The sequence below is a fragment of the Corvus hawaiiensis genome, chromosome 2 (assembly GCF_020740725.1).
Source record: "Corvus hawaiiensis isolate bCorHaw1 chromosome 2, bCorHaw1.pri.cur, whole genome shotgun sequence".
Taxonomy (NCBI): domain Eukaryota; kingdom Metazoa; phylum Chordata; class Aves; order Passeriformes; family Corvidae; genus Corvus; species Corvus hawaiiensis.
In genome coordinates, this window is record NC_063214.1 from 112,142,028 (window position 1) to 112,165,606 (window position 23,579).

The window sequence follows — 23,579 nt, forward strand, 5'->3', positions numbered from 1 at the left end:
ACTTTGTTTGGGTAGGGTATATATTCTTATATAGATATATTTTCATATATATATGAATTCCAGATATCTAATTTAATTCTCCTTTAGGCCTAAAAAATACAGGAACTCTGAGTGAAATAATTATGCCTATGTGTTCCCTGACTCAAGTCAATTCTCTTGGTTCCAATCTTACCATTACCACACATTTTTAAAAATTAATATTCAGAAGAAAACCTCAAAAGCAGGTTCTAATTTTTTTTCCATTATTGATTTTTACATTAAAAAACTTGGAAGAAAAGAAAACAGTATACCTACATAACCACAAAAGTTATAACTCTATTGTCATTATCTTCTTGTATTTAATTTTGAAGGAAATAAATTTTACACATGCTGAAGGGAAAAGAATACGAGCTTGTAAGAACTTTTATTTTTGTTGTGAATTAATATACCTTAAACGTCGGTAAACATTCTAATGAAATAGCAGCTGAAGCAGTAGTTCATAAAGTTAATATGCATCAAATGACAAACAGGAGATGATCTGTTGAAAAGTTGATCCATAAAGTTTGTATGCATAATTCAAATGATGTTTAGCAATTCATATATCTCAGTTATAGCCCCTTTTTATTGCCAAGTCACAGATTGTATTTGTTCAAGTAATAATATCACTTTCTTTCATGGCAAAGTTTAAACAATTCAGATGTCAAGTATTTGATCTGCCCATGAGTGCTTTAGAAATGGGGGGCAGGGCTGGGGGGAAGTAAATATAGCAAAGATTTTACTGAATACAAAGACAACAGAGCAACTTGTCACATTCTTTTTTTTTTTTTTTTTTGGCAATATAACATCAACATAACTTCAGCTCCTGGAGAGAGGCTTGTACTAAAACTGAGAAGTATCTCAGTTTTCAAGTTGATTACTTGAATATTACTGAGACATAAATGCCTGCAGTTTAAGCTTTGAATAATGAGACTACTGCCTATAGAAAAAGACTTGGAAAGGGCTGAGATATAGAACGTTTGTATGTGGTATAGAAAGAATTTATATTTAGTAATTGAGAAGGAGTCTGACATATTCTGCTGACATATTTGCATTTGATATCCAGATAGGGGCAAATTGTTTTTCTTAATACAAAAAATCTTGAGCTTTAGTCATTTCAGCCTAAGATTTATAACGTGGGCACAAAGTGACTCTGGCCCTTGAGTCTTCAAGAACAGTCAGCAGCAAAAATGGCACAGCAGTGTAACAGTGACAGATATCACAGAATGATAAGTTCCCATTATATATCTGAGAACATGGATGGATTCATAAACAAGGGGGGGTGAAAGTAGAAAAGGAAGAGGCATACATCAGATTATTACACAGTCATGCAGTTCTCTGCTAGCTGGTGTAAGAGGTGCACTGAAATTAGGTATGTATAGAATTTAGATTTCACTAATAATCTTCTTGTTTTTAAAAATCAATTGTGTAGTTAAATAGAAAAGAGCACAGTCAGATGGATTTTGAAGAGTCAGTATAAAGGTGGTTATTATTGTTTAAGTATTAATGTGCCATGGGAAACCCTACCACCACAGGTTTTAAACTAAACAATTTCTCTTACTCTGGGACTTTGAGGAGTCTCTTCCAAGTTCAAAATGCCTGGGAGAGGCCAATTTAAGGTAATATATTTGCTAACTGAAAAGTTATTAGCCAGGAGAGTATATCCAATGGAAAATATTTTCCAAGTGTGTCCAAATATTTCACCTGCCATTAGTGAAAAAAAAAGTGTCTAATGGTAAAGCTGTATAAAATACGGAAATTCTGTTCCACAGAGAATTTCAAATTTTTCTTTGTTTTAAATCAAACACAGAATTTTTTTTACACAATCTGTAAAGGAGCTCATTTAGGGGAGGAGGGGAAGAATGCTGTCTGTCAACCAAACCTACATCTTGCTACTTTATAGTGATACACATCAAAGCTCAAATGTAAAGTTAAAAACAAAGTGAGACAAGCAATTTGAAAAAAAATGCATCTCTTTTCAGTGCCTTTAAGAAGGATGTTTGACTATAAAAAAAATTGATAGATGTCCTTTAAAATAAAATTCCTATCAAATGCACACAATTCCTGAGGCTTTAATACTGATAGAATCACACAATCTCAGACAATTTATTTCTTCTGACTGAGAAGCTGAATCTGAAGAAAGGTAGCCACTAGGGCCCACATATTAGGAAAAAACCCAAAAGCCTCAGTTGAGCCACACACCTGTGCTGCCTATAGAAGCAGAAGACTTCATGCAGCTGGATTGCTGAATGGGCCCCATGGGGACATTGGACTGTGTAGCCTTGAAAAATACTGTTGATATACATCATATTTTTGAATATATTCTCCCTCTCTAGAGGCAGGGTATGATTTACATGGTGCTCCAAATTAGGAGGTAAAAAAAAAAAGTATTAAACTTATTTGGAATTCTTTCTGGACACTTTTAGTCACTTGGAATGAAATCCTAGTTATGCTGATTTTGCAGGGAGGCTCAATGATGATTTTTAAGTACTCATGATTTCTTTCACCCGCTACTGTCTATTTCAGCATTGCAAACTCACATTTAGCCTTCTTAGTCATTCAGATTCTCCCCTACTGACAAGAAGAGAATGATTTAATATTGTGAGGATAAGAGTGGAGATCCCAGAGTGTTATATTTTTTTTTTTCCTTAGATTACTTGCTCTCATTTTCTTGCGATTTTATCCCTTTGTCCTCTTCTATTTGATTTTCTTGCTGAGCATCCATTGTAATAAAGTGCCATGTTCAATGAAGTTGCAGTGAGCAATTTAAATAATAGCAGGTGTAGATGTGTAGGAATTTTGATTGTAATGCACTGCTGTGAAGAACTCATGCATTTATAGTGCAGTATATTTTTGAAACCATTATGGCAATAAGCCAATCAGCTTGAATGTGCCAGGGGCAGTGCTGCAAATGTATAGAGTTGATGGAATTCATTTCAGTCACTTATTCTTGAGGTGGGATTAGAGGAAATTTTGATCAGTTCATGCATCTCCAATTTGGCCTGCAGCTTTGAGCTCTGGCTGCAGCAGAGCTCTCAAGCTGAGCACAGATGGGGCTGGATAGTATCTGGGTGAGAAGCTTCCAAAAAAATCAAAATGCTGCAGTGTGTAGGTGTTGGTAACTCACTAGGCAGCATGCTTCCCTCGGGTCTGCTCCTTACATCCCTGCCTTTCACTGTGTTGGAAAATGCCAGCTTGTTAGAGGTATTTCCTTTGAAAATAAGAGTTAAGATCCAGTTCTTTATCAGTTGAAAATCCTGTTGTATGTTCTTCACTACTAGCCTTGATATTATGTCTAGCTTCCAGCTCAAGCAATTCCATTACATTCTGTCTGCTTTTTCCCATTTCATTTTCAAAAGGAGCAAGGTTAGGACTGCTGTCAATATAAAACAGCCATGACTGCATTTTGCAGAGAATTAGTTGAGGCTGTGTTAGAAGAAAAGGGGGGGGTTGTTCTGGGTACTAATCACAACCTACTGCAAAAACTCACTTTTATACATGTCTGTTGAGAAAATTTAGGATACTTACTTTGATAGTATAATCTCTATAATCTCTTCAAGTTTTCCCTTATCTTGCAGTTCAAGTCAAGCTTTAGTTTTCAAACTACAGCTTCAGTTGTGCTAGAGGAATTCAGTTAAAAGTTCAAGCACTGCAGCTGGGAACACTTTCATCATGTTATGCAGGTAAACATAACATGACTTACAACTTATGTACTCTATGCAGCACTTGCTCACCCACTGGACACAATGTTGAACAAGAATTTATACGGAATGGTATGGGGCAGAGTAGAAAAGGTCATTTTTTTTCAGGTGCTTAACAGCATTTCTTACCCATTGGTTTTAACACTACTTTGCAGTCCAGGGTAGGTGTCTCTCAGATCCACTTCTAACACGTTTGCCGCTTAGGAAACTCTGTTAAGCTCTTCAAACATGAAGGAGGTTTTTACCGAGTTCTCTCACACCACAACTGTGCAAGGAAGCTGGAGAGTGAGTTTGGTGTTCAGACGCTCTGCTGAAATACCACTGGGGACAGGCGGTGGGCGAAGTGGCACCATGGCGGTGTGAAATGTCAGTCATGCCATGGGCCAAGTTCTGCTCAAGTTGCTTCTCCAGCCTGCAGAAAAATCAGTGAAGTTGCATGAATATATAGCAACAAAGAGCCTCATCTAAGCCTGAATTTGCTCACTGCTTTGTAATTACACAGTGGATTCACATTGTTTACAGGTTAAACATATTGGTCAAGGTGTAGTGAAGGAAGTAAGGGTGACACTGTGAAGTTACATGCAGGAACATTACTTTTATGAAGTGCTTAGAAATCAAAAACTGCCTTTGCACCCATTGACACACCATCATCACATCTCCTCAGTAACCCGCCCCCAAAACTAACAAATGTAGACAGGATGATAACTGATGTAATTTTCGTGAAAATATCTGTGATCTACCAAAATTTAATCAAGAGATGTTATCATCCTGAACTTCTTCAAAGAAATACCGAAAAAAAAAATTGTAGCTGTAGAAGTGCATTTTGAGAGATGGGAGATAAAGCAATCTAACATGTAAATTATATCTGAAGTAGAATGGCCCAAGCAATCATATCAAAAAAAATCACATGGGATATCTCAGAAGGCAGGAGCTCAGGATCTCTTTTATTCTCTTACAGCTGAGAGATTTTTTCAGTCTTATTGAGTTTTTGGTCCCTGTAGTTACAAGACAAAATGAACATGTTAGGTTATCTGATAAAAGCTCACCTGCACACCCACAAAAGGGCCTAGAGAGAAAATGGAGCAGAGAGACTCAAAATAACACCCTGTCTAGCCAGTTGCAAGCCCACCCCTGTAGCCACAAACCCAGAGGAGCACAGAGGGACAACATCAGGCAGGGGGGAAATCCCAGTTCAAGATTAAAAGGGAAAGGAATCCTGTCTGGCCCTTACCCAGGGCTGTCCCAGCAAAGCCTCAGTCCCAGTGTCCAGGTGTGAAACCTGTCACCATGAGTCACTGGGAGCAACTCTCTGAATCATCTTTTGGACTAAGGATGGTTCCTTTCTAGGGGTGGGATACATCACGGGGTGCAGGGGAAGAATGTTTTAGGATTGCACAGGGTTTTCTATGGGATTCTTAGGGAGGATGCAAAGATGAGAAAAAGGGTTTTGGGGAGTTTGAGGCGTGATAAGGGAGCAAAAGGGTCCATTAACACATAAGCATGGTCTGGTCAGTGCAGTTGTCTTGCCTTTGATCATCACAGTCTTCTTGTCTACTTATTAAAGTCCACCTCCAACTGCTTTGCAGTAAGGAACTTTTCACCTGCTCTGTGTGTGTCCCTGTCTGCCTGCCTGCCTGTGAATCTGTGGTCCCAGCAGCTGGAGTGGGGCTGCATCCTTGGAAGCTCATATGTCCAGGTGCCCTCAGCTGGGGAGAGTGAGCAGCCTTGCTGCCAGCTGGATCCACCTCATGTGTGTGTTCCTGGACTCCCACTGATGGTCTGCTGTCCTGCCCAGCCAGAGAGAGCAGCAGGACAGGGCTGTTGGTGCTGCCTATGCTTTGGGAATGCCCTGGGTGTCTGTCGATGACCTGCACTGCCAGCTCTCTGTATATGTGCCCTGTGCCTGCTGGGAATAATTTTTCAGCCTCGTTATCAGTTGGACCTGGGGACACAGAGTGGCAGCAGCCCTGTCTTCCTTGAGCTGCCAGATCCAGCATGATACACTTTATCATTATATATTTGGAATTTCCAGATATATAATGACCACCAGTTTTCAACAAGTCTGAGCAGGTCTGCTACTTAGCTTCCTGAATGCAGTCCTTTCCTTTGACAGGACAGATTTATTTCACTTGCCAGAAGAAATGTCTACCCTGAGAGTCCAATGGTCACCATGATAGCCATGAGATTCTCACTTGGTGCTGACAGCCACAGTGTGCAGATTTAAAACACCCCATTAAAACTATTCAAATGCATCAATATATCTTAATATACCCTGCCATTTAATTGTTAGATAATGAAATGTCAGACAGTTGAGTTACAAATAGAAGAAGGTCTTTCAAGTTACAGAGTCTAGTTTTCAAAATTCCATGTCTAAGAAATGATTGCTCTTCTAAATTAATAACTAAGCACATTAATGAGGACTTGCTTAGGTACACAAAATTTATATGAATGCATGTGCCTGTGATAGTACTGGAAAGTGTTCAACAAGAATCATACTAATATTCATATGCAAAATATGAAAACTCTTAAAACTAAGGAAAAATAATCAATAGAGAGTAAAAAAACAGATTTTAAGGAAAACTGAAAGATGTCATAGAACAAAATAGCTAAAAATACTGACTTTCATGAAGCAGCACTGTAAGTTATGGAAGATGATTATATTCATTCTGTAGATTACTGCAAAAAAATCCATAGATGTTTAAAAACCTTAATTGGTGTCTTAGGTTACAATGTAAGATGTAACCAAAAGTATATATTTTATCACCATCTGTTAAAACCAGGTGGGGCAGTGTTCTTTATCTCTTCCAAGACACATCCCTGATAATTCCCTCTGGAGGATATCTTCTGTTAATGGGCCATCCAGCCTCACTGCATGACTCATAAAATGACATCATCCCGTTGTGAGATGCCCCACCCAGGGGGAGGAACCAAGCATTCCTGCCTGGGTATAATCTGAGGTTTGGAACACCACAGCCAGCCCTTACCTACTGGGTTCCCAGAGGACAAGAGATACATAACCACCACTGGATGTGCAGAGGAGGATCAGACCCTTCTACAGGATCACCACTTCACCAGAACCACTTGAAAGAGGATGCAGCCACCACTTAATGGGACTGCTACCACCACTCTGCCCGGCAGGGTGTCAGGTCGTTTCCCGACTGTCAGGTTAAGCCAGTGTTTCTGTACTATTGCCTTGTTACATATACTAGTAAGGAACTGCTATTCCTATTTCTCATATAATTAGCCCCTTAATTTCAAAATTATAATAATTCAGAGGGAAGGGGGTTATATCTGCCATTCCAAGGGAGGCTCCTGCCTTCCTTAGCAGACACCTGTCTTTCAAACCAAGACAATTGGCTATTCCAGTCCCAAGAGAGAGAGAAAATAAGTCTGTTGTTGAAAAATACATGAGCAAGAAAGAAAGCTTTTGATAATGTCAGCATGGATCCCAATCGTTCTTTCACAGGCTTAAGGTGAATACTGATTAGTGTAATCTCCTTGCCTTTTGGGCTGTGCTTTTTTTCACATTTCTCTAAGGAAGTTTCAAAACAGTCTTCAGTTGGGGTTTTTTCTTCTCATTTCTTAGTATGCATATGAACAGCATCTGCTTTCTTCCCCAGCAATAGCAATGATACGTTTCTACTGCCTCAGTTCTAACCAGTTTAATGTGCTGAAAAGCACAGTGTTGCACGATAACAGCAATTCTGCAGAGCAAAATGTTGATGGAAATGGCAGGCTGCTGTTAGAGGCAATGATGGGGTTATGGGAAGCCCAGATTCCCTGTGAAAGGAGTTGGTGAGGGTCTCTGGGAAAATATGGAGCAGCAACATCTGTGTTTCACTAAGCTTTCATGAGAGAAAATGTTCTGGATGTATTTTATTATAGGCTTTTGATGAAACTGAGATGGCACCATTGAATGCTTCCAAGATTAGCAATGTTAACATTTCCTTCACCACATTTGGGAACGGCTTTTGACAGAGTATGGCATAGCAGACACAGGGAGACCTGCTGCGTAGCAGATTTTGCCAGGCTCTGTAGCAGCCATCATATGCTCCTTTAATCTTTCTGCCTTCTTTTTATTTTATTTCATTTTTCCTCTTCTCCAGCAAAATTCCTGATGTATAAAAGCCTGTGTTGTTTGTGAAGTAAAAGATCTGCAGAAATTATAATGTTTCACTTTTGATGTAAAGCATTCTTCTTTGGGCATGTTGCAAACAAGATTAGCTGTTTTCCTTTCATATCCTCTGCATACTAATTCCAGAGGAACTGCTGTGTTACACATGCACTTGGTTCCCTTTCCTTTCTTTGTTTAAGACAGTTTAAACAAGTAAATTAAAATCCCCTGTAAAGTGGAACCTATTTGTCCCAAGAAAACATAATAATGGTCATTGAGACAATGGCATGCGCTGATGATGCAATGAGCTGCATTTCATAGACTCAGGGCAATTAGGCACTGAAAACTACCCATCCACCAAGCTCATCCACCCACACTGACAGTTTAAGAACAGTCCCTCTAGGGAATTTCTAAGTGTTTTAAACAGTCTTATTTTTAAATTTCACATGAGTCAAGACCACCTTGAAAAACGAAAATCCAAGAGATATTTCGGATATAACTGCATATAACATCCAATACTACAACATGAGGTTAGAAAAGTATAAATACAATTTGTATCTATGCAGAATGTTTAGAACTGAAGCTGGAAAATATGCTTTAACTGTGGTTATTGACTATCAGAAAGTGCTAAAGAGATATAAAATAAGCATTTTTAAAAATGTCTATAAAGGGTCCATTGTGCTACTTAAAAAATGATTACATGATAGTGTAAATGGATCATAGAGGACTATAATTCATAATTTGTATTTTTTTTCCTATTCCAGCAGAAAATCTGTGAGTTGCAGTTCAGGAAAGATGTTGACAAAATGGGTGTGTAAAGGAGGTAAGAGGTCCAGGGAACATGGGTGATTGAAAGAATCCACGCAAGTAGCTTTCCACAAATTGTAGAATTAACAGCCTTCAAATATGTGAGACTTTTCTGCCACAAAGTTTGTCCATGTGGCTGGTGAATAAGTTAAGAAAAATTGAGATTATGCTACACTATAGAAGGGTCAGCTCAGATGCCTGGAAAACTTTAGAATTTTAAGGGTAGTGACACAAAAATAGACTGAATGGAGGTGTCACAGAGTTCCCATCACTAAAATGTTTAAAGACAGATTAGACAAGCTCTTGCCGTGTATGACACAGTGTACAATTCATCCTGTCAGGACAGGAGGATGGATTAGATGATCACATGAAATCCCTTCCAGCTATATGACTATGTAGAAGAACAGAATATACACCCACTGTAATTTATAGCCTGTTTCAGCTTTACTGCTTCTCTTCCTATTTTTTTTCTTGTCACCTTTACTGTTCTGTAATAAAATTACTGATGGGAAAAGGGGTTCTTTGCTGAATCACTTCTATGGTTTATATTAAGGAAACATTGAGACCATAGCAACTCCAAGCATACTGGACTCTTTGGGAGCCAGGCAAAACTAAGTAAGCAGTGCCTTCTTCATGCTATCAGTAATTGCTTTATGCTTATAAGGGCTCTAGGTTTGTCCCATAAACAAGGTAGAAAATACTTTCAGATATTTGTCGCGACGTGCAAGATAGTGACAAGGAGGGAAAGACATGGATAACAGAAACATGATTTTCTCAATAAAAAGGAGAAAAGAAGTTATCTGCAACTTCCACGATGCAGCTGGAGTAAGCAGGGCAAGATGCAGTGTGTGATTGTCCAGAACAACCTAACTGGAAGGAGCCCCAACTTCTTTCAGCCTACATGTCTGATGTACGTCCTATAAAAACCAAAGCACTGTGAGGGAGGGAGGAAGAGAACTGAGAGAGGAAACTGCAAGCACCACATTGGTTTCATCCCAGAGCAGACCTGGGCTGTAGCTTGGGTGTGCCTCTGGTCACAGGAGGGCACATTTCTAATTGAGCTGGACTCTTAAAGTCTAAGCTCTTTCTGAGCATGATTTCTAGAGAGAATAACTAGTTCCAGCTGATGGCCATTAAGTGTCTTAGAGTTCGGCTGTATGATGCACCTTAATTCAAAGTGTTAACTGGGCTGTGATAATTTGACCACAGCAAATGTCAGTGAAAGTTTTCTGTTCACAACTAAAAATCTCAGAAATTATAGAAAGGACCTGTTGAGGATCAGTTTAAAGGCAGTAACTTCTTGAGTTTTGGTACTTCTTTATCAGAAGCCACTCAGGCATCATTCTTACCGCCCTCAATTTCTGCACAGATTAGTGTGTCTGGAAATCAGCTAGAACCAACTTATAAATTATGAGACATAAATGCTATCTCAGCCATTTCATCTTGTTTGAGAACAGCTGAAGTTTTCAGCTCAGATGAGCTCAGATCCCACCTGAAATAGGTTTTTCTCTTTACCTTGTTTGAGAGTCAGTCAATTGACAAGCAGGATTTCCACCTAATTATTCTAGGCATTAGAAATGCAACACTGCTCCTCATCTTTCTGGAAGTTCTTAAAGATCTCCTCCAGCTCTGGTTCTTCAGGACACAAAAGTCCTTGACAAGAAGCAGTACACTGGATGGCTGCTGCCTGCTAAGTTGCAACATTTTGAAGGCAGAGTCACATCCATTCCTGTATCTTCTTGACCTGGTAAAGATAGCATGGAAAATGGAAAAAAAATTTAAGCCCCCTATAATAACAACGATAAAACCGCCTTGTTCCAGTACTGATTGTTTTGGTCATTTGATCAGTCAAGCCTATCTACTCATGTCTAGGTTTTGAAAGACAGGTGTCTGCTAAGGAAGGCAGAGGCCCCCCTTGAAGTGGCAGATATAACCCCTTTTCCCTCCAAGTTATTATATTTTGAAATCAAGGGCCTTTAGGCAAAGATGTGGGAAATAGGAATAACAGTTCTTTACTATATATATATATGTATATAACCAGTCAAACAAAACAACAACAACTATGGCAGTAACAGCAATCACAAACCCAGTGCCAGCCTTCTCGGCTGTCAGGCCCTTTCCCCTCGGGTGCAGTTCCGCTCGCAGCCGGCAGGGGCGCTGGCGGCTCCCGGTGAGCAGGGCAGGTGCGATGGTTCCCCCGCGGCTGCAGGGGGCGCTCCGGAGCGAGCTCGGGAAACCCGCGGCTCTGGTGCCCTGGGATCCCGGGAAGGGATGGAACAAAGGCTTCACAAACCCCTGGGCAGCCGATCCCGGGCTCTCAGGAACAGCAGGCTGGAACGGCAGGGACAGACGCAAATCCCAGGTGGCAGGCGAGATGTATCCAGATGGGAGAACCCCACGGAGGCCCAGGCAGGCAGGGCGAGCAGGGCTACAGCGTAGCGAAAGCTCGAAGCAGCAGCGGGGCAGGGCAGCCACAGCTCGGTCTCCAGCAGGGCAGGGAAAAGCGGCTTTTGGGGTCCCGGCATTGTTTCCAGCAGGAAGAAAGAACGGCCAAAAAGAAAGAAGCAGCAGCTCCTTTCTCTGCAGCTTCTCTCTCCGGACGCTCAGAGCGAACTGTCCCCACACCCAGGTGTAGACAAAAGAGTAGCCAGGCCCGCCCCACCCCCCTTTTTGTCTTTCTTAAGTACAGCTATTTGTCCCCTAGCAACATGCATATGGGAGAAAATTCCTTTAACAGGAAAACCTAAGACTAAACTAAAACCCCAACAACTCATTCCAGTTTCAAAGAGACAAAATAAACTGGATTGTCTCTTTCTTTGAAAAATGGATTCATTTTCTTCAGCTAGTTCTGACTTAGAGATGGCAGATATTAGTTTTATACATAAAACTTGGAGCAGCAGGCCTGCTCCGAGGGTGAACATAATTACATGTACAAAAGCTTTTTTCTAAACACCTCTCTACTCTTGCAGGCTTTACTGACTTTCTTGTTATTTCTATTAACCCAGTCCCACAAGAAGAAGAGAATATGAATTGTCCTGCTACATTTTGCTATGTGTATGTGTACGGATACATGCATATGTGAGAAGCTTCACTATGGTCTCAGCTGGGAGAAGATGGCTGATGGTTTGCAGAAGTGAGGGTGACTCCAAAGTTTCATTTTACCAAATTGTAGTGATTGACAGTACAGTGTATAACTTGAATCCAGCCTTATTTTGCAAATTATGAATCCATGATGCCACCCTAAAATAGGGATGCTGGGATCAAAAGGAACCTGGAGGTCTTTGTGCCTCTCCATCCTCTCCAGACACAGCCCAGATGCCCCAACTAGGCTGGACGTTAAATTTTCAGACAGTTTAGTTTCAGAAAGGTGAAATTAACCTCGTGTGACAAAACATTAAGTGATTCTATACAATTAAAGAAGAGGCTCTTTTTTTCTGGACCTGAAATTAGTGTAATTTCCCTTATATAAAATAAGTAAATAATATACGTACACACAGAAGAAAAAGGGTCTGTGTATCATTTCTGCTTGCATAACACTTGTGTGGTTATTTACCTACATCTAGGCATGTTGTGAATATGTAAATGAAGCTGGGGCAATTTCATTACTGACACAAGCAGTGAAATGGCTACTCATTCCTATCAACAATGTGATTTATGTCAACAACGTGAATGATTCGTGGATTTGCATAGAGCTAACAAGTTATAGCTCTGTGACCTCACAGAGCATGTAGATTTAGGAATATTTTTCTCAAAGTTCCTCTGACAGTCTCTAGTTCTCTCAGCTATTGAATCTTACTCATGTACACTTCAGATTTAAAATATTACACTTCCATAATTTAAAATAAATATTAGGAGTCCTAAGACAATATGTGCGTTCAAATCTCAAGCTGTATCTTGAAATTCCAAAATTTTTTGATATACTATTTGCTTACACCGTTCAGGACTTTTTTTTAGTGAATTAAAAACTGATCGCCAACTGGTTTTCTGACATTTTATTTTACTTTATTTTTATTATTTGCCATATATTGCAATGCTCAGAAGGTCCACTAGAGGAATAAGTTCTCTCTGAAAAGAGATTAAAGTGACTGACAGTACCATAATTTCAAGCCAGTATATGAGGCCAATTCAAAACATGAAAATTTAAGTTGCAGAATCCCAACTTTGGTAGGAAAGTTATTACTCATTAGCAATTAACAACGTTCACAGTCTACCCACAACAGCAAAATGCTGCAAAGTTTAAAGCAAACTATTAGAAAGGTTACCAAAACAAAGGTTATAAATTAAACTTGGAAAAGTAAGATTATAAATAAATGCTATGTTTTTCCTTATCTAAAAGAAACACTCATAAAACTGGAAATGCAAGTTCAAATTATCCTCTTTCCGATCTCTGCAGAGAAAAGGACATTGCAAGGCTACTTTGCCACATGGTACTTTGTGATTAGAAGCCCTGCTGGAGTGGCAGTCCTGACCAGGAGCAATGGGAACCTCTGCAGAGGTGAGTGGGAATGGCTCTTTGTACAGCACTGCTTCTGCCTGAGACACTCACTGTGGGGATCACAGGATTAAATTGCTTGGGAGGCTGCTCTTAGCTAAAATGTCTCTAACACCCTGGAGGGCTGAAAAAAATGGTACTCCTGAGGAGATTCATGCCCGGAATGACAGGAATAGAGAGCAAACAGAGAAAATGCTAAAATATCCTCAGAAGCCATGTCAATATCTGATCTGAAAAGTAGTCTTTAGGACTACTTTTAGGACCTTTTAGGAACATTTAGGAACATGCTGACATTTAGGAACATGAGGAGAAATTCTGTGCTGCACGTGACAGTGCAGAGCTCTCAGCACAATGCAGAGCTCCCAGCACAGTGCAGATCTCCCAGTATTGCTCAGAAGCAGGCAGGCCTGGAGGCTTTTGTCCTCTGCAGGAGTCAAAAGCAGGCAGCTGACAGAGCTCTCACGTGTTACCTGAGGCTGTAGGAGGGTCTTGAACTGCCCCCTTTCTTCTCGTAAAGGCTACATTACCAAGAAGCATCCTTTAATGGCCACTTTCCTTTCGCCCCTGCCTCCCTGAAGCCTCCAGCAGGTTGTCCTACCCCTGCTGCTCAGGATATCCAGAAAGATCACCCCTTGTGTCACGGCAGTGGCCATGGCCATCCGAGGCTATCTCAGCCAGAGTTCACCCACCCTGCACAGGACAGAAAAGGATCTACTTCAGTACTTCTCCTACCCAGTAAAAAAAAATGTGCTGTAGAGCACCCAGAGCCAAAAATCTGGAGCAACCAAGTGGTTTTCCTTAATTCTGAGAGCACTGTATGCTGTTGAAGGCTGAGCAGCTCACTCTTCACACCTGCACAGCTGCCCTTCTGCAGCAGCAGCAGCAGCAGTGGAGAGAACAGGCCACTTGTCCCAGCAGGTCAGTGAGGATGCCTGTGTCTTCTTCAGTGTCAGCTTCTGCAAATTTTCTGGACTTGACAGAAGGATCCTCCCACAGCAACCTTTTGGCTCAGTCTCTGGCTTGTTTTGTGAGCTACAATCTCTCTCCAACTCCTTCTACTCAGCTCTTGGCACACTGTCCCCACACTAAAATCAGACCCTTCCCTACTGTGTTCCAGAACCACACCCGACCCTTCTCTTCCGTTCTTGCATAGTTCTCCCAAGTCTTTAGCTTGGTTCCTCCTACAAATCTCTTTTAAATGTCTTGCTGTGTCATTCCTCTTCCTTTGGCCTACAAAGAGACACATTTTTTTTTTGCCAGTTCTCTGCAAAAGCCTTGACAAATTTTTTTTCCCATTCAGATTTCCTACTTACCGTTCCCAGGTGCTTCCATTAGAATAGACAACAGCCAAATGACTAACAGTATTGCTGGTCCAAGACAGATATTATAGAGTACAGTTCAAGGTGGATTTGAAGTGCATATTTTTCATGACAGCTTCAGGAAATTAAGCAGAATATAGAATTTGTTGAGACATCAAAGCTGGGGATGTAAGCAGGTACCTCTCAGTCATGAAAACTACAGTATTTAGTGGCACAATAGACCCACGCTGTCTCAAGGTGACTGTTCAGCTGAAAATACTGGCCTGTGACCAAGGCTGAGCTATTACAATTAATTGTTAGGAGTACTGCCAACAAGTCTCTTCTGCCACTTAGCAGAGAAGTCTGAACACTACTGTGAGTATTAATGAATTCTGTGTGGCAATAAAGTTGTTGTAATCTGAGGCTGTTGGAGTTCTTTTTAGTCCTTACCCAAGATTCATCGTCTGCCACTAACCACTATTTAAATGTTTCAGCGTCATGCTTTGTGTTTTTGTGGAAACAGGTTTCTTTGTCAGGCATCCTTGAGAGTTAACTGCTGTGAGGTCATATGCTGTCTACAGAGAAAGAGGGAAATATATATACATAGCTATGTTAACAGAGATATTAGGTAAGCTCAAAAACTATTGTAAACTCACAGACTATTTACACGTGCACAATAAATATTATCCATATGTAGATGTTTGTTATGGGTGTGCATAAGCATGTGTGTACATATAAAAGGACCAAGCTAATAGAAAAACAAAACCTGCTCTCTTATGATCTGAACTGGTCTGAAGTCTGGACTGGTAGGTAAGATCACTTTATGTACATATTTTTTCTTTTGAATTTTTGGGAAGCTCCACATGGTATACAAGCCTATACACAGTTATGTGAGCACCAGAACACTGTTCATTTATAGACCACCATTGGTTTTTGGGATGGTTGTGTTTCTTACTTGGTTTTGTTTCCTCAGTGACAGTGTCAAATCCATGAGGAGATTCTTATTGCCATGGTAATACAAATCTCAGTGATATTTATGAATGAACTTGTACACCTAGGAATGTTTGGCTACTTCTCAAACAATTTCTGCTTCCCTTAAGTTCTATCTGGGTAGGTACAAGCCAACAAAAGTGTCCCTGCTCCTTACCTTAGTGTAGGACCTGTGATTATCCTCTGTGCAAGGTGGCAGCAAAAGAAAGCTCTTCAAACTCCCTCCTCTCTCCCCTGCACACCCCCTATTAAGGAGAGCAACTCCTTCAACTTTATTAATTGTGTTTCAAAAACCACCTGTTGCTAGTGGTTAATATATGTCTGAACAATACATGGAGTTACTGATACCTTTTACTTTGGGAACACTGTCACACTTCACTTTCTATTTCTTTACCAATATTCCCCTGAGGAAAAGCTAGAAAACTGCATGCAAAGAAAGGAAATCCATTAAACAAATCCCCTTAAATCACTGATTTTCCCTTTCTGATTTTATTTTTAAAACAGTATTTTTCCAATGAAAACACAATGACTTTGGGAGAAAGGATCCAGTCCAAGACAAAAAAAAAAAAAAAAAGTTTAAGCTCAATGCTTAATTAAGACATCATCACATGATCTGACAAACTGTGATGGATGTACCAGTGGTACCTCATGTTTCAGCATAATAATTTTGTTTTTCTACAGGAATAAGTAGTCTGAAGAATCTGACTATTGAAATCCCAGTTAGCAGCTATTGAAATAAGTGTGAAGTCCACCCTGCTAGTTCTCCTGACCCTAATCAGCATTGACTGTTTGCTTATTTTTAGAGGTGGTTTTTATTTGCTTGTTGTTTTGGGGAACAGATTTATTTTATTTTCCTGGAGCCCAGAGTATGTTGAATGGAATGTTTTACTGCAAATACTAGAGTTGATGAAGCTACTTTAAGGTTCATTAAGCCTAAAATACTCCTAATACATCTTCCCCATATGGAAGAAAACCTTAGGTGAATATTTAATAACCTTCATAGACTCTGATTCTGTAAAGTCAATAGTAGTAAGAATCGCAGTAAGACTGCTTATTTTGAAAAAGCAGGGATTACTCACCTTGAGAGTACAATATAGTAAATATGTTCTTTATTCAGAGACATGGTAAAAGAATAGCCAGTCAGCTTTGGATATGAACATTCTCTACAACCTTAAAGTTTGTTTTGATGATCATAACCTTATTCCAAAACCACCGTGTTTAATAAAAATTAATTTCAGAACTTGAAGAATATTTTATTATGGAATACAAAAATACTATCTATGTAAAAACAATAAGTTAGTTTATTTACAATACTTTACACTATCCTGCTCTGTGGCTTCCTTTGCACTGGACTTATTTTCATTATTTTACACACCTTTATAATTTTGCACAAAGCATTTCCAAAAGCATGTCATCCATGTTCACCGCTCCAATGATGGGCCTGAAGAATAATTCAGCAACCACATTAGCATTAATAGATCTTAACAAGGAGAGAACAACATTCAGCTTGGCAAATCTGGCTTCATCACCTCTGTGAACGAGTCTGACATGTTCCTTTAGAGCTTGTTGTGCTTCCCTCTGCAGCCCTTCAATGTACTGTGTACACTGCAGTCCAGGTAGATCTGAAAAGGAAATCAAATTATTTCGTTTACATAATTTTTGTTTATAAAACAACATTATTCTTACAGAACAACTCCTAACAGCCCACAGATTGTAATTATCACACAAGGAAAGAAGGAAATTAAATTGCTAGAGGACTTCTTGTATGCAAAGTCAACATGCCAAATTTTATTGGGCACGTCAAATTCTTATCATATCATACTCTTCTTCACAAACCTTAAATATGAATGTTCATCAACATTCACTTAAGTGCTAAACAAATTAGCTGATTAAAACTTTGATTGAAGAATGCTCTCCAAAACACCATTACAGTGGAGAAGACAATAAAATTAACTTTTTCAGTTTTTCACTTCTACAAAAATGCATTGTTCACATTTAAGGCTTCTTTTGACAACTGTTTCTACTCCAGTTTATAAGTGGCAAGAAGTACTGACTCCAACATACAACAGAAGTTTCCCAATGAACCATAGTAAGGATACTGAAAGATGGAAGGTGCAGAATTAGGGCTATATGTGACCACAGAATCATTTTGGGTGGAAAAGACCTCCAAATTCAGCGAGTCCAACCACTAACCTAACACTACCAGGTCCACCACTAAACCATGTTCCTGAGCAACACAGCTATATTTTTGAACAGTTTCAGGGATGGTGATTCAACCACTTCCCTGGGCAGCCTCTTCCAAAGCCTGACCACCCTTTCAGAGAATAAATTTTTTTCTACCAGAACAATGCCTCTATCATTTTACATTAGACCAGCTTCCAAATTTGCCTTGTGTAACATAAGCTTCACCATTGTAACTTTTTCTCTCTTACCTGTATAGGAAGCAAAGCTACAGGAGCAGGATGGTAAATGCAAAGTACTACTGTAGGAACCTAACCATCAATAACTAACAGTTTGGCTGTGGGAGTGCTGGAAGAGCCCTGTCCCACTTTAACAGGGCACTGCCATACTTGGGAAGTGCCATATCCAGCCTGACAGCTACCTTTCAGGCGAAGTCACCAACATGATAATATGTCCCTTGGTAGAGCTGCGTTCATGGGAGTCTCCACAAAGAGAAATGGCAAAAAACACCCCGATCATAAGTGCTACACCAAAAGCCAAAACAGCACTTTGTTGTGGAAGCCCTGAGCCTTCCCTTGCTCCCCGGGGCGCGCAGACCGCCGGGCTCGGCACGGGCAGACCCGCTGCCCTCGGGCGGTGGAGCAGAGGTCCCGCCGCTCCCCTGAGGGAAACGAGCAAGGAGCCGCTGCTGACTCCCAATTTTCCCTAATCAACTGGCAGGCGCTTGGAATTCGCTTTGTTCGTGGAAAGCATCTGTGGAGGGCGCCAGCCCTCAGGACCCCAGACCGAGCCTCTGCCGGACCCCCTCCTGCCTGCGGCCGGGATCTTGAGGAGGGCGCAGAGGGTGAAACCTTGTTCCGCGTCCCTCTCCTCCAGCACCTTTTTCAGCCTGAGGAAAGCCCCGGGTCTGCCCCGCTCCCCTGGGGATACAGGAGGGTCTCTCCGCCCTCCCCGCTGCCCTGTGGCAGAGAGACCCCTCTGCCCCGCCCGGCCACTCACCCGGGTTGAAGAGCACCGTCCCCTTGAGGTAAGCGTACTCTTTGGTGCTGATGTCCAGGCTCCAGCACTTGGCCAGGAAGCTCTTGATAGCCTGGATGTCGCCGGCCGAGGGCAGGTGAGGGCCGTGTTGCGGCCGGCCCGGTGCCGGTGCCCGCGGCGGGGGCTGCTCGCCCTGCTGCCGGGCGGTGAGGATGCGCTGCAGCATGCTGGGCTCCGCGCTCTCCACCGTCTCCAGCTGCACCCGGTCCTGCGCCAGCCCCAGCAGCAGCAGCGGCGCCCAGCAGCTGCGGACCAGCAGCAGCTGCTCCTCCAGCGGCAGCTCCTGGAAGCAGGGCACGTTCTGGACGAAGCGCAGCGTCTTCACCAGCACGGCCGAGGCCGCCTTGCAAGCCACCTGCGGGCTCCGCAGGGCCACCCGCCTCCGCGACCCGCACGGGCAGCCCTGGGGCGCCGGCCCGGCCGGCGGCACCGCCCGCTCCTCGCTGCGGAGGATGCTGTAGAGGATGCTGCTGTGCCGCCGGCCCTCCGCGCAGCAGCGGCAGCAGCGCTCCACGCACGCCATGGTACCCGCGGGTCCGGCGCCCGGGGGCCGGGCTGAGCCGCCTGGGAGGCTCGGCGGGGCGGTCCCTGCCTCCTGGGCCCGCCGACGGACGCGCACTGCTCGCCCTCTGCCCGGCTCTTTAACTTATTTATAGCCGGCGGGGGTGTGTGCCTGTGTCTGGGGGTGTGTGTGCAGCCGCAGGCGCCGTACCGGCGGTTCAAAGGGGCAGACACTCTTTACTGGCTGGAAAAGAGGCGGGGGAGAGGAGGGGGGATGAAAAACAAACCAAACCCTCCTCCTCCTTAGCTGAGACAGCGATACCTGGGGGGAGCCGGCGAGCCGGGCACCTCTGTCCGCAGGCTGCGGCGTGATGAGCGGCAAATTGCACCCTACTCGCCCAGCGCGAGGCCACGGGATGCCCCTTCCCGGCCCCACTTTCCGAGGGGGTCTGGCTGATGTTATGCCGGAATGCTCAGAGCAGGGCAGGGCAGGGCAGGGCAGCTCCCGCTGCTCTCTCGTTTTGCCACCGTAGGGAGCAGCTCCCGCCCCCGCGATCCCCGCGGGACCCCACCGAGAAATGACAACCGGCCCCACCGCCGTCACAAGTACCCGAGAGGTCTGGGGGAGGAGAGAGAAATGTGTATTGGTGAAGAAAGGAGTGCTGAATTGGTCCAAATAATTAAATTCCCGCAGGAAAGTAAAAGGTGACACCACTAATGACACAGAGGACTTTTGTGTGTGCTTGCCCTAAGGAGTGATGCCTTGTGTGCCAATTGAACTCCTCAGTGCTGCCCTGCGGGGAGAGAGGATCGGACATGTCCCTGCCCAAATGGGTGCTCTGTGAGGGGTGCAAACAAGGCTCTGTCAGCGTGCCCTGAGGCTGGTGCCGCTGCAGCACCCACGGGGATCTCCCACCGAACCACTCCCATTAATAATTCCCTTGCTCTGCCTTTCAACACATGGCCCATCTTTCTGATGTCATGTTGTCCCATCCATGCATTTAAAATATTTTCATTTTCCCTTCAGGCTCTGTTTCTCCATGAATCTTTCCTCTTAGATACTTTCAGTGACCCATCTCCTCCGAGTAACATATGGACTCCAAAGCAAGGAGATAATCCTTCCAGGCCTTGATGTTTACACAGGAGGGACAGGGGAATAGTGATTGTCCAAGTGTGGACTTTTGAATGAAAAATAAGCACCTTCTCAGCTAAGCTAAGTAAAAGTGGGTGCAGCAAAGAGGAGTAAATAAACACTACAGAAAGTAAAGTTACTTCTGTCTGCTGCATATGGGTTAAAACAGAAACATTTTCTGGTTCATGTGATCTGGAAGAGCCTTGACAGAGTTAGAGAAAGCAGCCGGTTTTAAGCAAAATTCTGTACCTGCTCCACTAATATCTTCTACCAAGAGAAGATTAAATCACCCTTGGAAAGCTGCATTTTCTTTCCATAACCTTATGAATGTTTTTTTAAGAAAATACCATTGAGTGCTTTGGATTTTGTAGAAACAAAATAATTTTGGGCTACATCTTGGCAATTTCTGTTCCCTGTGAAGTCAATCCTACCCTATCAGCTTACACAAGCATAGAGTCATATAGTCTTTTCCAAGTGTTTCTTCACAATTGGACTCAGAGGGGATATTCTTTACAAAAGTCTTTTACAAATGGCTTGTGCTTTTTGTAAGGCACTTTTCTATAAAGTTATATAAAACACTGATGGGCTACCTGCCTCAACTAAACCTTGTTTCCAAATGCAAACTGTCCAAAATCTAGATTATCATACTTCTGGTTTTACCTGTGAAATGCATTTTCTTTTCCACAGACCCTAGCAAGAGAAAGCCCTTTACTGGCTTTGCAGTAGCAGAGAACTGCACCAATTAAGTGATGTCTGCACTTTGCTGATAGGTCAGTTGTTTCACCAAACGTCCTCTAAGAAAAAAAAGATGTTAGACATCCAAAACAAATGTATTAATTTCAAATATTACCAATTTTTTCATTTGAATAGTGTAATTGGTAAAGGGAAAACAGTCATTTATTTGTCTAGAATTTTTCTTTGCCATTCTAGGTTGTTTCCTGTTATAGTCATCAGTGTTTCCTCAGCATTAGGGTTTTAGATAGTTTCTTTCAGCCTTTTTAGTCTTTTTCCTTCTTAGTTTTTTTGGGAGGAGGGGTTGTTCACTTACTTCAGAGGTAAATCTTGCCAATTTTTAGAAAAAGAGCATCTCAAAGCTTTTAGTTGTCTTCAGTAGCATTTCTCCTATGAAGTACAGATTAGTAGTCTGACTGTGGAATCTAGATGTGTTTTTTATGAGTCTAACTTGGAAAATATCTATGGGAAAGCATGGTACAGCTGAGACTGGAATCATTGCCTTTGCAGCTTTGACCTTGGACTCCAGCTGTGGGAGTGTTCTGCTTATTATGGGAGGATGCTGCTTACACAGGGCGATAGACAAAGGAAATATTTAACTTTTATACCAAGTCTACAATAGATTTTTCTTTCCCTGATGTAGCAATATTGGTTGCAGGTTTTTAATTTTTCAAGGTATTTCTCTTTCAAACAAGTCTGAAATGTAGATGCAATTCTTCTGTTATATAATGATTTTTCTGACTCTTCATTTTCTAAACAGACTTATACAAAAAGTCTTTGTCTTTGATAACAAAATGTGTATCCCACACTGAAACTGAAACTTGATTTACTACTCAGTGCCAGAAATCACACTGCTGTAGTTATAAGTGTACTTCCTTCTCTGACAAGTGCATTTAAGCACTCATTTCTCTCATTTTAATTCTTAATGTATTCTGATGTACATGGAAGTTTATTTTATTCAGGTTAGATAATCTCTTTCCCAGCTAAAACATTATGAATGTCTCATAAATATTTATTTGTGTTTTTCATGTTGGTATTTAGCAATTTATAGTCTTTATTTAAAAATCTGAGTTCTGCCTGTCCATAGCATTTAAGCTAAATTAAAGTCAACAAGCATTCTATTCACAACCAAAAAGAAAACAAAATCCCTCACAGACACCTAACTATTTGATGGAAAACGCATGAAAATCCTTTTAGCATGAAGTGGAAGTGCCTGGTTTCTGCTGGAAGATCTGGTGTTGCATGGGTATTACCAAGCTCCTTGTGGTACAGTCATGAATGGGTTTACAAGCTTCCAGACAAAGGATTACTTGTTTGTATTGTTTGGGGCTTTCTTTGATTGTTTCTGTTTTGGGTTGGTTTTGTGTGTGCGTGTGTGGTTACAGGGTTTTTTTAACTCAGACAAAGCCTTGGATATGAAGGTGATAGAGTGCAGTCTTGACAGCCTCTCTCTCATGTTGCTGCTCAGTGTCTCTGTATCACTCATCTGGTAGCACATTTGGTTCTTGGCCAGAGGGCAAGACTTCAGTTTCAGAACAAGACCAAATAAGCATTTGTTTTTATGCCATCAGTGCTTCAGTGCACCATTAGATGAGACAAGCCTTTTTTTCCAGTGTAGAATTTGATCCTCATGTCTTATAAATATACACTCTTCCTTTTAGTATAAGTGCTTAAAAATAAAATTTGATTTTAAGATCAGATGTAAAATAGACTCAATTTGGTGATTAGTTCAAGAGATGTTAAATTTTCTCTACAGAAAAACAAAGTTTAATGTGGCATATTGTTATAAGGATATGTTTAGCAGTATGTCTTTTGTAAAAATAAATGCTTTATTAAAACAAGGTTTTGGAATTGAAGTATATTTGTATTTTTCATGCTTTTCTCATTGTGACTATCCATTTGTTAGATTGACCACCATTCATATTTCCCCTATTTTACTGGGGTGTTTTTTGAAATAAGTGGGGATTAAGGGAAAAGTAGTTCTACCTATGTGTTGTACCACATACTCCTGATGGCACTGCTGCCCCCTTCCTGGATGGGCAATGGATTCCTTAGGAGGAGCATACTGAGAGCCTGAGGCAAAGACAGTTGAAATGGACCCAGCTGAGAGATGCTGACCAGAATTTCCAGAGCTGTTCCAGCTTCCCTGAGGCTGTGATTTGACAGTGTTCCTGTATCCCACCAGCAGCTCACCTAACAGTGTGTGTGTCTTGGTTTGAAAGACAGGTGTCTGCTAAGGAAGGCAGGAGCCTCCCTTGGAATGGCAGATACCAACCCTCTTCCCTCCGAGTTACTATAATTTTGAAATCAAGGGGGCTTTCAGGCAAAGATATGGGAAATAGGAATAACAGTTCTTTACTATTATATATCTATATGTGTATAACCAGTCAAACAAACAACAATAGCTACGGCAGTAACAGCAAACAATCACAAACCCAGTCCCGGCCTTCTCGGCTGTCAGGCCCTTTCCCCTCGGGTGCAGTTCCGCTCGCAGCCGGCAGGGGCGCTGGCGGCTCCCGGTGAGCAGGGCAGGTGCGATGGTTCCCCCGCGGCTGCAGGGGGCGCTCCGGAGCGAGCT

General features: G+C 41.9%; 1 protein-coding gene across 2 annotated transcripts; it reads right to left on the reverse strand.

The window, feature by feature from the left end:
* Nucleotides 1-16,497: 16,497 nt before the first annotated feature.
* On the reverse strand, nucleotides 16,498-19,355 carry NR0B1 (nuclear receptor subfamily 0 group B member 1). 2 transcript variants are annotated; one of them, XM_048288543.1, is made up of 3 exons: nucleotides 18,598-19,355; nucleotides 16,947-17,039; nucleotides 16,498-16,858 (listed from the first exon to the last, which is right to left on the reverse strand). In XM_048288543.1, exons 1-3 carry the CDS (start codon nucleotides 19,157-19,159, stop codon nucleotides 16,839-16,841), a joined length of 675 nt encoding a protein of 224 aa, XP_048144500.1. In that variant the 5' UTR covers nucleotides 19,160-19,355; the 3' UTR covers nucleotides 16,498-16,838. The 2 variants fall into 2 exon arrangements, with proteins under 2 accessions (XP_048144500.1, XP_048144490.1); XM_048288533.1 differs by having other exon boundaries at nucleotides 16,498-17,039; nucleotides 18,598-19,345.
* Between the last annotated feature and the right edge of the window lie 4,224 nt (nucleotides 19,356-23,579).

What these genes read in the sequence shown, in the direction of transcription:
- NR0B1 (XM_048288533.1), bottom strand. Translation starts at nt 19,159, where the DNA reads ATGGCGTGCGTGGAGCGCTGCTGCCGCTGCTGCGCGGAGGGCCGGCGG. An exon ending in GACGGTGCTCTTCAACCCGG is followed by an intron (nt 17,040 to 18,597) that starts GTGAGTGGCCGG and finishes TTTCCTTTTCAG; the next exon opens with ATCTACCTGGACTGCAGTGT.